Source organism: Hyla sarda, chromosome 8 (genome assembly GCF_029499605.1).
Source record: "Hyla sarda isolate aHylSar1 chromosome 8, aHylSar1.hap1, whole genome shotgun sequence".
Taxonomy (NCBI): Eukaryota; Metazoa; Chordata; class Amphibia; order Anura; family Hylidae; genus Hyla; species Hyla sarda.
The window spans coordinates 141,133,116-141,149,222 of NC_079196.1; the positions used below are offsets into that span (position 1 = coordinate 141,133,116).

Sequence of the window (16,107 nt, forward strand, 5' to 3'; positions counted from 1 at the left end):
TGCATGATGGGAGAATATCCCCATAGGAGCTGGACAGCTCCCGGAACGTGAGTCATCAGAAAGCAGTTAGACAGAAAACAGCAACTCAACTTCAGAAGCTAATAACTATTGGAAGGATTAAGACTTTTTAATAGAAGTAATTTACAAATCTGTTTAACTTTCCGGAGCCAGTTGATATATAAAAAAAAGTTTTTGCCTGGAATACCCCTTTAATAACTACCTGGTGCGATCAATCCCTCAGCCTCCGTACTACTACCCCCAACATGGAACAGACTTCCCATGATGGGGGTAGTAGTACAAGCACTAATCTAGCCTCCCATCTGCCTGCAGACTCCCACAGCTGGGGAACTACTACTCCCATCATAAAAAAGAGTTGGTTCCATGATGGGAGTAATAGTAGTCCTGGCTGCAGGAGTCTGTAGACGGCTGATACTAACAGATGAAAAACTGATGCAAACGGATGCCACTAAATAGCATCCTTTTGCATCCGTTAGTAGAATGGTCTGTTTAGAAGGCAATAACGGACAAAATCTAGACGGGGGACAGCAGCCGTGTGAACCTAGCCTAACCTGTGTGTTTTCTGCTCATGAGCTCGAAATGCTTTTCACTAGAAAAAGGGAGGACATTCGAAAGCTTATCTCAACAAAATACTGTTAGCCCAATAAAAAAGGTATTACAAAATTCTGCAACATTCTATGATTTTGCATCATGTTCAAAGACTGGCCACGTTCTTCTTACTTGACAGTGCAGGCGCCAATGAGTGATGTTATTGACACCTGCAAATGCGTGGGGGGCAGAGGTCACTGGTCTCCTATCAGTGTAGGCTGCAGTTCCTAAAGGCGTACAATGAGAGGCAACTTTCAACTGTATGCCCGTGCATGCATATAGCTGAGAGGGGCGATTGCTTGTCATTAAATCCCAGTATCCAGCTAGCACCTGTGCCAGGTGGGCCCCGTTTCTGCACCCCTCGTGCCATGTGTGCCAGGGGTTGCTGACCCATTCTAGTCAATTCATTGCTAAACTGCCTATAGTGTAAGTGCTACTGGTAAGCTTTTAGGAGCCCATACAAACATCCTAGAAAAGACAAAGTACACTGAAACCTCTTTGAGACAACCACCCAAAATTACAATTTTTATTTTTTTTGCAATATTGTAATCACAATGGCCAAGATTTATCAAAATGTGTGAGAGAAAAAGTGGAGGGATTTTCCCACAGCAACCAATCAAAGCTCAGCTAACGAGCTGAGGTAAAGTGAAAGCTGAACTGTGATTGGTTGCTGTGGGAAAATCTCTCCACTTTTTCTCTCACACATTTTGATAAATCTGGGCCTATGTCTTTTTGGGGGTGGTCTTCTTAAAGAATGTATAATAAACGAGGAAGCCTGTCACAGAAAATCCGGTATGCGTAAGAGGAGGATCTATTTAAAAAAGTGGAAGGGTGTCACTGTATATCCTAGCATTTCCATGCATTGCATTAACAGCTTTAGCTTCCAATATCTAGTCAGCAAAAACCTGCGCCACCTACTGGACTGGAGGGCGTCATAACACACCCTTATTACAAGATGTCTATTGCGCATCTTCTTTGTGTATGCTCACAGTTCCGCGTTTTTCCCTCCGCCCAGATATCGCTCCACCCACATACGTTTGTTTCCATGGCTTTGCATTACGTCTTTGCAGGCAGTAGTAACGTTCGTGTTCTAGTCAGTTTAGGTTCAAGGTGCTAAAGCTTCGCATGACTCCATGGCCATGGATGCTTATAAAGTTCAAATCTGGGCAAAGACAGACCCGTTCTTGATAGGAGCGCTGCAGTTTCCTCCGCCGGCTAAGTTTAACATGCACTACTTGCGGAAGATGGCAACTTATGTGAGGACCCGCTCGGCAGAAGGCTGCTACCCGCGCCTCAACTGGACGATGTGGCGTCACATAGCGTGCGGAAAGTTGCAGCTAGTGGAGGACACTGCCTGGCTGTACTTTGAGGCGTTTCATAGCCTGACTGAACGGAGCGCCCCCAAGAGTCTAGAGTGGGCTGAACGTGTCTCCAGCTGCTCCTCTGTTGACGAGTACGAGAAGGTTAAGAGCAAGGTAATAATGATTGAGCAGAAGTGTTAGCTCTTTCTTCTAATCCCCAAATCATCGCTTTTCTAGAATTGCCCTCATTGTGTCAGGCTGTTAACACTAAAAGTCCCTTATAGAGCCATTGTGATATCCTAATGGCACAGTAGCTGCTGTCTGGTGATATTTATATGGGACTGTAAGAAATGAGTTTCCCTGGGACATACTAAAAGGAATGACAAAGTGGAATGCCCATAGAGAATAATGGGCCAGAGTGGAATGCCCATAGAGAATAATGGGCCAGAGTGGAATGCCCATAGAGAATAATGGGCCAGAGTGGAATGCCCATAGAGAATAATGGGCCAGAGTGGAATGCCCATAGAGAATAATGGGCCAGAGTGGAATGCCCATAGAGAATAATGGAATATGTTATATTTAAATTAGAGACAAAACTGTTTGATATCTAATAAATCTTTATCAGACAAACTCTCTAAACTCAGTGACATTGTTTAATATTTAAATTAAGTAGAATTATCATTGTTTTCTGCAGAATGACAAGATGGTATTACACAATGGAATGCCCATAGACTATAATGTGAAGTGAAATATGAGCTCATTTGCATGTAAATCTGTGTTAGGCTGGGTTCACACTACGTTTTGTCCCATACGGGAGCGCATACGGCAGGGGGGAGCTAAAAGCTCGCGCTCCCGTATGTCACCGTATGCGCTCCCGTATGTCATTCACTTCAATGAGCCGACCGGAGTGAAACGTTCGGTCCGGTCGGCTCATTTTTGCGCCGTATGCGCTTTTACAACCGGACCTAAAACCGTGGTCAACCACGGTTTTAGGTCCGGTTGTAAAAGCGCATACGGCGCAAAAATGAGCCGACCGGACCGAACGTTTCACTCCGGTCGGCTCATTGAAGTGAATGGCATACGGGAGCGCATACGGTCACATACGGGAGCGCGAGGTTTTAGCTCCCTCCTGCCGTATGCGCTCCCGTATGGGACAAAACGTAGTGTGAACCCAGCCTTATTCAGTTAAGTAAAACTTTACCACAAGTGTTCCCCAGGTAGAGTAGCACATTGTTAAATGAAAATTACCTGGGATTATAGCTGTTTTCTATGGAATAACAGGAAAATGGTAGAATGGAATGCCCATAGACTATAATGGGAAGTAAAATATGAGCACATTTGCACGTAAATTTGTGTTATTTAGGAAATTCAACCTTGCCACAAGTGTTCCCCAGGTAGAGTAGCACATTGTTAAAGGGGTAGTCCAGTGGTGAAAAACTTATCCCCTATCCTAAGGATAGGGGATAAGTTTGAGATCGCGGGGGTCCGACCGCTGGGGCCCCCTGCGATCTCTCTGTACGGGGCCCCGGCTCTCCGCCGAGATAGCGGGTGTCGACCCCCCGCACGAGGCGGCGGCCGACACGCCCCCTCAATACATCTCTATGGCAGAGCCGGAGATTGCCGAAGGCAGCGCTTCGGCTCTGCCATAGAGTTGTATTGAGGGGGCGTGTCGGCCGCCGCCTCGTGCGGAGGTCGACACGCCCCCTTCCAGCGGGCTGTCGGGGCTCCGTACAGGAGATCGCGGGGGGCCCCAGGGGTCGGACCCCCCGCGATCTGCAACTTATCCCCTATCCTTAGGATAGGGGATAAGTTGCTCACCACTGAATCACCACTGGACTACTCCTTTAAATAAAAATTACCTGGGATTATAGCTGTTTTCTATGGAATAACAGGGAAATGGTAGAATGGAATGCCCATAGACTATAATGGGAAGCAATATTTGATGTGGAGCCTGGACCATTTAACATATTAAATAAATGTTAAGCAGGCGTAACCTTCATACTCAGTGGGATTATTTAAAATTGTGATTGACTGGAATTGGTTTCTATGAAATGAGGGGGGTAATGACAAAATGGAATGCCCATAGACTATAATGGGAAGTAAAATATGAGCTCATTTGCATGTAAATCTGTGTTATTTAGGAAATTCAACGTTACCACAAGTGTTCCCCAGGTAGAGTAGCACACTGTTAAATGGAAACTATCTGGGATTATATCTGTTTATTATGGTATGCAAAGGTCAATGCAAAATGGAATGTCCGTAGACTATAATGGGAAGCAAAATTTGATGTGGAGTCTGAACCATTTTACATATCAAATAACTCTTCAGCAGGCATCCTGTGCAAGTTTAATGGGATTATTTATAAGATTGAGTGGGATTATAATTGGTTTCTATAAAATGTCAAGTGGAATGACACAATGGAATGCTAATAGACTTTAATGGGAAGCAAATTTTGATTTAACCCCTTCAGGACGGAGCCCATTTTGGCCTTAAGGACCGGAGCGTTTTTTGCACATCTGACCACTGTCACTTTAAACATTAATAACACTGGAATGCTTTTAGTTATCATTCTGATTCCGAGATTGTTTTTTCGTGACATATTCTACTTTAACATAGTGGTAAATTTTTGTCGATACTTGCATCCTTTCTTGGTGAAAAATCCGTAAATTTGATGAAAAATTTGAAAATTTTGCATTTTTCTAACTTTGAAGCTTTCTGCTTGTAAGGAAAATGGATAGTACGAATACATTTTTTTTTTTGGTTCACATATACAATATGTCTACTTTATGTTTGCATCATAAAATTGACGTGTTTTTACTTTTGGAAGACACCAGAGGGCTTCAACGTTCAGCAGCAATTTTCCGATTTTTCACAAAATTTTCAAACTCAGTATTTTTCAGGGACCAGTTCAGGTTTGAAGTGGATTTGAAGGGTCTTCATATTAGAAATACCCCATAAATGACCCCATTATAAAAACTACACCCCCCAAAGTATTCAAAATGACATTCAGTCAGCGTTTTAACCCTTTAGGTGTTTCACACGAATAGCAGCAAAGTGAAGGAGAAAATTCACAATCTTCATTTTTTACACTCACATGTTCTTGTAGACCCAATTTTTGAATTTTTACAAGGGGTAAAAGGACAAAATTTTTACTTGTATTTGTAGCCCAATTTCTCTCGAGTAAGCACATACCTCATATGTCTATGTAAAGTGTTTGGCGGGCATTTTGGAGAGTACGTTTTTCTGAAATGGTTTTTGGGGGGCATGTTACCTTTAGGAAGCCCTTATGGTGCCAGAACAGCAAAAAAAAAACACATGGCATACCATTTTGGAAACTAGACCCCTCGGGGAATGTAACATGGGATAAAGTGAACCTTAATACCCCACAGGTGTTTCACGACTTTTGCAAATGTAAAAAAAAAATAAAAAATTTTACCTAAAATGCTGGTTTTCCCAAAAAATTTTTATTTTTAAAAAGGGTAATAGCAGAAAATACCCCTAAAAATTTGAAGCCCAATTTCTCCCGATTCAGAAAACACCCCATATGGGGGTGAAAAGTGCTCTGCTGGCGCACTACAGGTCTCAGAAGAGAAGGAGTCACATTTGGCTTTTTGAACGCAAATTTTGCTCTGGGAGCATGCCGCATTTAGGAAGCCCCTATGGTGCCAGGATAGCAAAAAAAAAACACATGGCATACCATTTTGGAAACTAGACCCCTCGGGGAACGTAACAAGGGGTTAAGTGAACCTTTATACCCCACAGGTGTTTCACGACTTTTGCATATGTAAAAAAAAATTTTTTTTTTACCTAAAATGCTTGTTTTCCCAAAAATTTTACATTTTTAAAAAGGGTAAAAGCAGAAAATACCCCCCAAAATTTGTAACACAATTTCTCCCGAGTACGGCGATACCCCATATGTGACCCTAAACTGTTGCCTTGAAATACGACAGGGCTCCAAAGTGAGAGCGCCATGCGCATTTGAGGCCTAAGTTAGGGATTGCATAGGGGTGGACATAGGGGTATTCTACGCCAGTGATTCCCAAACAGGGTGCCTCCAGCTGTTGCAAAACTCCCAGCATGCCTGGACAGTCAACGGCTGTCCGACAATACTGGGAGTTGTTTTGCAACAGCTGGAGGCTCCGTTCTGGAAACAGTGGCGTACCAGACGTTTTTCATTTTTATTGGGGAGGGGAGGGGGGCTGTGTAGGGGTATGTGTATACGTAGTGTTTTTTACTTTTTATTTTTTTGTGGTAGTGTTTTTAGGGTACAGTCGCACGGGCGGGGGTTCACAGTAGTTTCTCGCTGGCAATTTGAGCTGCAGCAGAAAGTTTGCGGCAGCTCAAATTTGCAGCCAGATACTTACTGTAATCCTCCGCCCATGTGAGTGTACCCTGTACGTTCACATTGGGGGGGGGGGACATCCAGCTGTTGCATAACTACAACTCCCAGCATGCCCGTTGGCTGTCGGTGACTGCTGAGAGTTGCAGTTTTGCAACAACTGTAGGCACACTGGTTATGTATCACTGAGTTTGTGACCTAACTCAGTGTTTCACAACCAGTGTGCCTCCAGCTGTTGCAAAACTACAACTCCCAGCATGTACGGTGCATGGTGTACGGTGACTGCTGAGAGTTGTAGTTTGCAACAGCTGGAGGCACACCGGTCGTGAAACACTGAGTTAGGTAAAAAAAAACTCTGAGTTTCACAACCAGTGTGCCTTCAGCTGTTGCAAAACTACAACTCTCAGCAGTCACCGACAGCCAACGGGCATGCTGGTAGTTGTAGTTATGCAACCAGCAGATGCACCACGACAACTCCCAGCATGCACTTTAGCTGTTTGTGCAAGCTGGGAGTTGTAGTTAGACAACAGCTGAAGGTACACTTTTCCATAGAAAGAATGTGCCTCCAGCTGTTGCAAAACCATAAGTCCCAGCATGCCCATAAGGGAATGCTGGGAGTTGTGGTGGTCTGCCTCCTGCTGTTGCATAACTACAGCTCCCAGCATGCCCTTTTTGCATGCTGGGAGCTGTTGCTAAGCAACAGCAGGAGGCTGTCACTCACCTCCAACGATCCAGACGCTGCAGGTCAGTCCCGCCGCCGCAGCTGCTCCTGGGGCCCCGATCCCAACAGGGGCACCGGGGATCGGGGTCCCCAGCACCGGGGGTCGTCTTCCCGCACCCGCTCACGTCCTCCAGAAGAGGGGCGGAGCGGGTGCGGGAGTGACACCCGCAGCAGGCGCCCTGATTGGTCGGCCGGTAATCCGGCCGACGAATCAGGGCGATCGTGAGGTGGCACCAGTGCCACCTCACCCCTGCAGGCTCTGGCCAGTAATTCCGGGTCACCGGGTCACTGGAGACCCGATTGACCCGGAATCGCCGCAGATCGCTGGACTGAATTGTCCAGCGATCTGCGGCGATCGCCGACATGGGGGGGCATAATGACCCCCCTGGGCGATATGCCGGGATGCCTGCTGAACGATTTCAGCAGGCATCCGGCTCCGGTCCCCAACCGGCTAGCGGTGGGGGCCGGAATTCCCACGGGCGTATGGATACGCCCTCGGTCCTTAAGGACTCGGGATTCAGGGCGTATCCATACGCCCTATGTCCTGAAGAGGTTAAAGTATGAACCATTTAACATATCAGATACATCTTAAAAGTACAGTCCCACATTCCACTTAAGCAGCCTATTTCATGCTGTGCAAAATCTCCTGCTGCAGCGGGAAATACGCTGCATAATCCCTGATCACCATACACACAGGGCTCTCTGGCAGCAGCCCTGAGTGCGCAGCGAGTCTTGGAGGCAGGGCCATGCACCAGCGTGACACGCGGCCTCACCTCCCACAGAGAGCCCTGTGTGTATGGTGATCAGGGATTATGCAGCGTATTTCCCGCTGCAGCAGGAGATTTTACACAGCATGAAATAGGCTGCTTAAGTGGAATGTGGGACTGTACTTTTAAGATGTATCTGATATGTTAAATGGTTCATACTTAAATCAAAATTTGCTTTCCATTATAGTCTATTAGCATTCCATTGTGTCATTGCACTTGACATTTTATAGCAACCAATTATAATCCCACTCAATCTTAAATATAAATAATCCCACTAAACTTGCACAGGATGCCTGCTGGAGTTATTTGATATGTTAAATGGTTCAGACTCCACATCAAATTTTGCTTCCCATTATAGTCTATTGGCATTCCATTTTGCATTGACCTTTGCATACTGTCAGGATCTGGACTGTGAGATAGAAGCGGGATGCTGGTGGTGGATCCGCTGTGCCAGAGATGACGTGGGCCGTACCAGGGGAACGGAGTCTAAGGGGTTGCTGGCTTTTCCCAGAGCCCGCCGCAAAGCGGGATGGACTTGCTGCAGCAGGTAGCCCCCAGGTTGTTCCACCCAGTAGCGACTCAACCTCTCTGGCAGCTGAGAGACGGTACAGAAGGGACAGGAAGAGGCAAGGTCAGATGTAGCAAAAGGTCAGGGCAGGCGGCAACGGTTCACAGGCGGTAGTCAATAGCAACGGGCAAGGAATACACAATAAAAGCTTTCTTAAGAGCAATACTGCGACCAAGATCCGGCAAGGGCATGAAGGGGCAGGACACTGTTATACTTTTGACTAATATGGGCCAGGAACCAATCACTGGTGCGCTGGCCCTTTTAATTTCAGAGAGCTGGCACGCGCCTTTAAAGAGCAGGTACGCGCGCGCCGGGACACAGACAGAACAAAGGACTGAGCGGGGACCTGTGAGTAGGAACGGGACGTCGATCACGAGTGGGCACGACCTGCCATGTGACCCGCATCCCCGTGAAGCATGTTAACATAATTGCGCTCCCAGTCAGCGTGTTTGCCCGGGGAGCGTACAGGGCAGGAACGCCGGGAGCGCGCTGGTCCAGAAGCAGAGACCGGAGTGCTCGGCGTTAAACATACCAAAATAAACACACATAATCTCAGATAATTTCCATTTAACAATGTGCTACTCTACCTGGGGAACACCTGTGGTAAAGTTGAATTTCCTCAATAACACAGATGTACGTGCAAATGAGCTCATATTTTACTTCCCATTATAGTCTATGGGCATTCCATTTTGTCATCCCCCTTTGCCTTCTATAAGAAACGGCTATAATCCCAGATAATTTCAATTTTACAATGTGCTACACTACCCGGGGAACACTTATGGTACAGGCTATTTTTATAACTTAAATGGCTAAGGCTTTCATCGAAACCAATTATAATTCCAGTCAATCACAATTTTAAATAATCCCACTGAGTATGAAGGTTAAACCTGCTTAACATCTATTTAATATGTTAAATGGTCCAGGCTCCACATCAAATATTGCTTCCCATTATAGTCTATGGGCATTCCATTTCGTTATTCACTTTTGCATGCTATAGAAAACCGCTATAATCCCAGGTAAATTCCATTTAATAATATGCTACCCTGACTGGGGAACACCTGTGGTAAAGGCTAATTTGATATGTTAAATGGTTTAGGCTCCAAATCACATTTTGCTTCCCATTATAGTCTATGGGCGTTCCATTCTACTATTTGCCTGTTTTTCCATAGAAAACAGCCATAATCACAGGTAATTTTTCTTTTAGAATGTGCTACTCTACCTGGGGAACACTTACGGTAAGCTTGAATTTCCTAAATAACACAGATTTACATGCAAATGAGCTCAAATTTTACTTCCCATTATAGTCTATGGGCATTCCATTTTGTCATTACCCCCATCATTTTATAGAAAAAAATGATAATCCCTCTATATCTCACTTTTAAATAATCCCACTGAGTATGTAGAGTATGCCCGCTAAATATGTATTTGATATGTTACGTGGTTCAGACGCCACATCAAATTCTGCTTCCCATTATAGTCTATGGGCATTCCATTCTACCATTTCCCTGTTATTCCATAAAAAACAGCTATAATCCCAGGTAATTTTTCTTTTAGAATGTGCTACTCTACCTGTGGAACACTTTTAGCAAGGTTAAATTTCCTAAATAACACAAATTTACGTGAAAATTAGCTCATATTTTACGTCCCATTATAGTCTATGGGCATTCCATTTTGTCATAACCCTTGTCATTTTATAGAAAACAATGATAATCCCTCTAAATCTCCGTTTTTTAAATAATCCCACTGAGTATATAGAGTATGCCCGCTAAACATTTGATATGTTACGTGGTTCAAACTCCACATTAAATTCTGCTTCCACATTTAACAATGTGCTACTCTACCTGGGGAACACTTGTGGTAAAGTTTAGTTATCTGAATAACACAGATTTACATGCAAATGAGCTCATATTTCACTTCCCATTATAGTCTATGGGCATTCCATTGTGTAATCCCATCTTGTCATTCTGCAGAAAACAATGACAATTCTACTTAATGTAAATATTAAACAATGTCACTGAGTTTAGAGAGTTTGTCTGATAAAGATTTATTAGATATCACAAACAGTTTTGTCTCTAATTTAAATATAACATATTCCATTATTCTATATGGGCATTCCACTCTGGCCCATTATTCTCTATGGGCATTCCACTGTGGCCCATTATTCTCTATGGGCATTCCACTCTGGCCCATTATTCTCTATGGGCATTCCACTCTGGCCCATTATTCTCTATGGGCATTCCACTCTGGCCCATTATTCTCTATGGGCATTCCACTTTGTCATTCCTTTTAGTATGTCCCTTCCCTATGGTGCTAAAGTACTATGCTAAACGTAGCCTAACTGCAACACTGATGCCTGGAGAAGTCTAAGGCCATGTTTAGAGGTGATGGGTTTGTTCTGGCAGCTTATTCCAGAGCTGTCTGCCTTTAAAAAAGGACCTGTCAGGTCCCTGGGACTTAACCCCTTAAGGATGCAGGGTTTTTCAGTTTTTGCACTTTCGTTTTACCCTCCTTACATTTTAAAAATCATAACCCTTTAAATTTTCCACCTAAAACTCCATATTCTGGCTTATTTTTTGCATCACCAATTCTACTTTGCAGTGACATTAGTAATTTTGCCCAAAAATCCATGGCGAGAGGGAAAAAAAATCATTGTGTGACAAAATCGAAGAAAAAACGCCATTTTGTAACTTTTGGGAGCTTCCGTTTCTACGCAGTGCATTTTTCGGTAAAAATGACACCTTATCATTATTCTGTAGGTCCATGCGGTTAAAATGATACCCTACTTATATAGGTTTGATTTTGTCATACTTCTGGAAAAAATCAAAACTACACGCAGGAAAATGTATACGTTTAAAAATGTAAAAATGTCCTCTTCTGACCCCTATAACTTTTTTTATTTTATTTTTCCACGTCTGGGGCGTTATGAGGGCTCATTTTTTGTGCCGTGATCTGAAGTTTTTATCAGTACCATTTTTGTTTTGATCTGACTTGTCAATCATTTTTTATTCATTTTTTTTTTTTTTTTTTTTTACTGTAAATTTTTGAGATTTTATAGAATACATTTCAAACAGGCAAGATAACACATAAGTAAAGGCATGGGAGCATAAGCTCAAAATAAGCCACCAGTACATAAAGCAAAACAATCTGACTAGAAACAATTCAAACTGGTCCGCTAGGAACCATGGCACCAGGTGCCAGCAAACCATTAATCACATATCCATCAGGTAGCATAGCCAAAACAGCAAAATGACTCGCAACAAGGGAAGGGTAAGAGGGGGGGGGGGGGGACAAACAGATGACCGACAAGACAACAACAGGGAGGAGGGGGAATGCTAAAAGGAAAAGGAGGGCAAGAAAGAAGGGGAGAAGGAAAGGTAAAGAGTCAAGGCGGCTGCCTATCAGAAAAGTGATCCCAAGGCTCCCAGACTGCCAGAAAGGAGGGGATAGTATTGTTTAAGGAGGCCGTAAGAAACTCCAAGGATCTAATTTCCCGAATATGGAGGAGTAGGTCAGCGATTTTCTTCCAGCACCTGGCGATTAGGGTCTTAGCAGCCAAAACTATACTCATAAACAATTTAAAGGGTTTCTTAGCTAGCGTGGGGTAGGAGAGATGAAGGAGATAGATAAGTGGGTCTAGAGGAACCAGTACTCCCAAAGCCTCTTGCACCAATCCTTGAACCACAGTCCAGTATGGTCCAATAAGAGGACACATCCAGAATATATAGTTACATAGTTAGTACGGTCGAAAAAAGACATATGTCCATCAAGTTCAACCAGGGAATTGAAGGTTAGGGGTGTGGTGCAATATTGGTGAAGGGATGGGATTTTATATTTCTTCATAAGCATTAATGGTATTTTGTTCCAGGAATGTATCTAATCCTGTTTTAAAGCTGTTAATTTTTCCTGCTGTGACCAGTTCCTGAGGTAGACTTTTCCATAAGTTCACAGTTCTCATGATAAAGAAGGCGTGTCGCCCCTTGAGACTAAACTTTTTCTTCTTCAGAAGGAGGGAGTGCCCCCTTGTCCTTTGGGGGGGTTTAACCTGGAACAGTTTTTCTCAATATTTTTTGTATGGGCCATTAATATACTTATATACGTTTATCATATCCCCCCTTAAACGTCTTTTCTCAAGACTAAACAATTGTAACTCATTTAATCGCTCCTCATAGCTAAGATGTTCCATGCACCACATTAGTTTAGTCGCGCGTCTCTGCACCCTCTCCAGCTCCACAGTGTCCCTTTTATGTACAGGCGACCAAAACTGAACAGCATATTCCAGGTGAGGCCGTACCAATGCTTTATAAAGGGGGGAGTATTATGTCCCTGTCCCTTGAGTCCATGCCTCTTTTGATACATGACAATATCCTGCTGGCTTTGGAAGCAGCAGCCTGACATTGCATGCTATTCTGTAGTCTGTGATCTACAAGTACACCCAGATCCTTCTCTACCAATGACTCTGCCAGTTTAATCCCCCCTAAGACATATGAAGCATGCATGTTATTAGTACCCAGATGCATAACTTTACATTTATCCACATTGAACCTCCTTTGCCAAGTGGATGCCCAGACACTTAGTCTATCCAAGTCATCTTGTAACTTATGCACATCCTCTATAGACTGTACCGTGCTACAAAACTTGGTGTCATCTGTAAAGATAGAAACAGAGCTGTTAATGCCATCCTCTATATCATTGATAAATAAATTAAACAGCGGTCCCAGTACAGAACCTTGGGGTATACCACTAATTACCGGGGACCAATCAGAGAATGAATCATTGACCACCACTCTCTGGGTACGATCTATGAGCCAGTGTTCTATCCGGTTACAAACTAAAATTTCCAAACCCAAAGACGTCTATGAGGGACAGTATCAAATGCTTTAGCAAAATCCAGAAACACTATATCCACAGCTATTCCTCTGTCAAGGCTTCTACTCACCTCTTCATAAAAGCAAATTAGATTGGTTTGACAACTTCTATCCTTAGTAAACCCATGCTGGCTATCACTTATAAAACAATTATCCCCTATGTATTCCTGTATGTAATCCCTTATAAGTCCTTTAAACAATTTACCCACAATGCACGTTAAACTTACCGGTCTATAGTTTCCTGGGGAAGACCTAGAGCCCTTTTTGAAGATTGGCACCACATTCGCCTTGCGCCAGTCCCTAGGCACAATACTAGACACCAGTGAATCTCTAAATATCATGAACAGGGGTACATATATTACTGAACTTACCTCTCTAAGAACTCTTGGGTGCAATCCATCTGGCCCTGAAGATTTGCTTACATTTATATGTAACGGCGTACCCAAACCCACCCCACATCGCCAGCACTGAGGAGGGATGTCCGGGTTCAGTCTATTCAATAACTCTGAGTGTGATACCAAACCATAACTAACTTGTATTGGGTCTCCTTTATAAGCAGTACAAATCGATGCCTTAGACGCCCTTTCCCAAATAATCTTCCATTGAGGGAGAGAGAGAGAGAGAGAAGTATTAAGAGCAGTCTCCCAGCGCCCCATGTAACCATGTGACACCAGAACACCCTTGAGGGGTTGGAGGAGGAGAGAGTAGATATCTGAGAGGAGGCCCCTTGTCTGAGGTCCCCCACGGCAAAGCCGTTCAAATCCAGTCGGCAAGGGGACCGTCAAAGAGCACACCATAGTCGACATAAAATGCTGCAATTGTGGGTAACGGAAGGGTTCAGACAAGGGGAGATCCCATCGAGACCTCAACTGGTCGAAAGACAGGAGAGAACGCGTAAGAGGATGCACAACATTAGCCCAACAGAAAAGACCCCTAGTCCCCCACTCCCGCACCATCATAGACGTCATACCAGAAGGAAAATCAGGGTGATAAAGGAAAGACCGAAGAGGAGAGGGAAAAGAGGACAGAAGGAATTTCACTGAGCAGTACTCCCAACAAAGAAGTTAGGATAGGGAGAGAGGCCGGAGGAGACCACAAGAATGTATTAGGGTGATAGGGCGCAAGCCAGAGTGTCTCTATTTGCATCCAGCGGCTATATGCATGGTATGAGGACCAAGCAGCAAGATGGCGCAGCCCAATAATACTTGACTACATCCGGGACGGCTAAGCCCCCCCAACCCCCGACTAGCCATCATAACAGACATGGGGAGCCGATGCCGTTTCCCATTCCAAATTAAACAAAAAATAGCCGACTGAAAAGAACGCAGGGCAGAAAGCGGAACACGTACTAGCAACGTTTCAAAAAAATATAACATTTTCAGAAGAATGGTCATTTTGACCGCCGTAATATGGCCAAAAAAGGAGATATATTGCGAGCGCCATTTATCCATCAGGGTCTTTAACAGGGGTGTGGGAATGTAAAAAAAAAAAAAAACCTACTTGTCCAAGGGACTAAAGCGGAGCACAATCTACTTGTCCTGGTAGATAAAATAATTTCAACTAAAATAATACGATCCACCCCACTAGACCACCAGGGATGGCTATAAGATCACTTTAGACACTGCTGTCAACTTTAACAGCGGTGATCTAATGGTTTAATAGCAGCCACTGCGATCGCAGCATGTCAGGCTATTAGCGGCGGGAGGGCTGTAGCTAGCTCCTTTTACACCCGAGGCAAGCCCCCTATAACTCCAATTTTTCTATATACAGGGATGTATGAGGGTAATCTTATGTGCCATAATCTTTAGTTTTTATCGGAACCATTTATTATCTGAACTTTTATTAGGAAAGGGGCTTATTCACATATATACGCACTTCTTAAAATATTTTAATCACTATTTTTTCAGTCTTCATAGGGACTTCATAAGAGTCTTTTGATTTGAAAACACTGAACAGCGCTGTGTTACTGGGGGGGGGGGGATTCTGCTTCTCCAGTTTATGTGATGCATTTTATTTACTCTAATTTATGTGTTATGTTGCATTTAGTTACTAGATAACTACAACACCCAGCATGCCCTGATGTAGCCTATGGTTGTGTGGGTGTTGCGGCATGTTGCACTGTATAGTAGTACAGTTAAGGTTATTGTGTAACATGCTGGGAGTTGTAGTTTTGGTTCGTGTCAGCTGCAGAGCCATAGGCTGTGTCAAGGAATACTGGGAATTGCAGTTAGTAACTACAACACCCAACATGCCCTGATACAGCCCATGGCTCTGCAGTTGACCCGAACCAAAACTACAACTCCCAGCATGTTACACTTTATAGTTCTACAGTTTAGGTTACGGTGCAACATGCTGGGAGTTGTAGTTTTGGTTCGGGCGTGTTTGCGTGCATCCGTGGGGCTCTTGGTCGGCGGGTGAGTACGAAGGGGGTGGGATTCTGGGGGTGCAATTCAGTGTGGGTGGCCAGAAACCACTAATAATAAATAAAATTAGATAGCACAACTGTATTATACATTACATACATACATACATCATACATAGACACATCACACATACACCTGCCCCCCCACACATCATACATTAAATACACACATCATATATACACATCACACATACACTCACACCATGCATATGCACACATCATACATACACCTGTTGCTGCCCCCCCACATCATACATTACATACATGCATATACATATCATACATACACATATACATACACCGGGCCACTGCCCCCTATTTCATACATTACATACACACATCACACAGACACATCATACATACACATATACATACACCGGACTGGTGCCCCCTATATCATACATTACATACACACATCACACATAGACAAATCATATATACATAACACATACACCATACTTATGCACACATCATACATACACCTGCCGCTGATGACCCCCCCCCCCAATCATACATTA

The 16,107-nt window shown here is 43.9% G+C and overlaps 1 protein-coding gene across 4 annotated transcripts in view; it reads left to right on the forward strand.

Moving 5' to 3' along the window:
- The first annotated feature begins 1,427 nt into the window (after positions 1-1,427).
- The window catches only part of TBCCD1 (TBCC domain containing 1), a 163,889-nt gene continuing 149,209 nt past the window's right edge, over positions 1,428-16,107 (forward strand). For 3 of the 4 annotated variants that reach the window (XM_056536185.1, XM_056536186.1, XM_056536184.1), the window contains exon 1: positions 1,428-2,081. In XM_056536185.1, the coding sequence (XP_056392160.1) occupies positions 1,740-2,081 (342 nt within the window). In that variant the 5' untranslated portion in view covers positions 1,428-1,739. The remainder of the gene's footprint in view (positions 2,082-16,107) is intronic. The other variant, XM_056536183.1, reaches the window with a different exon arrangement.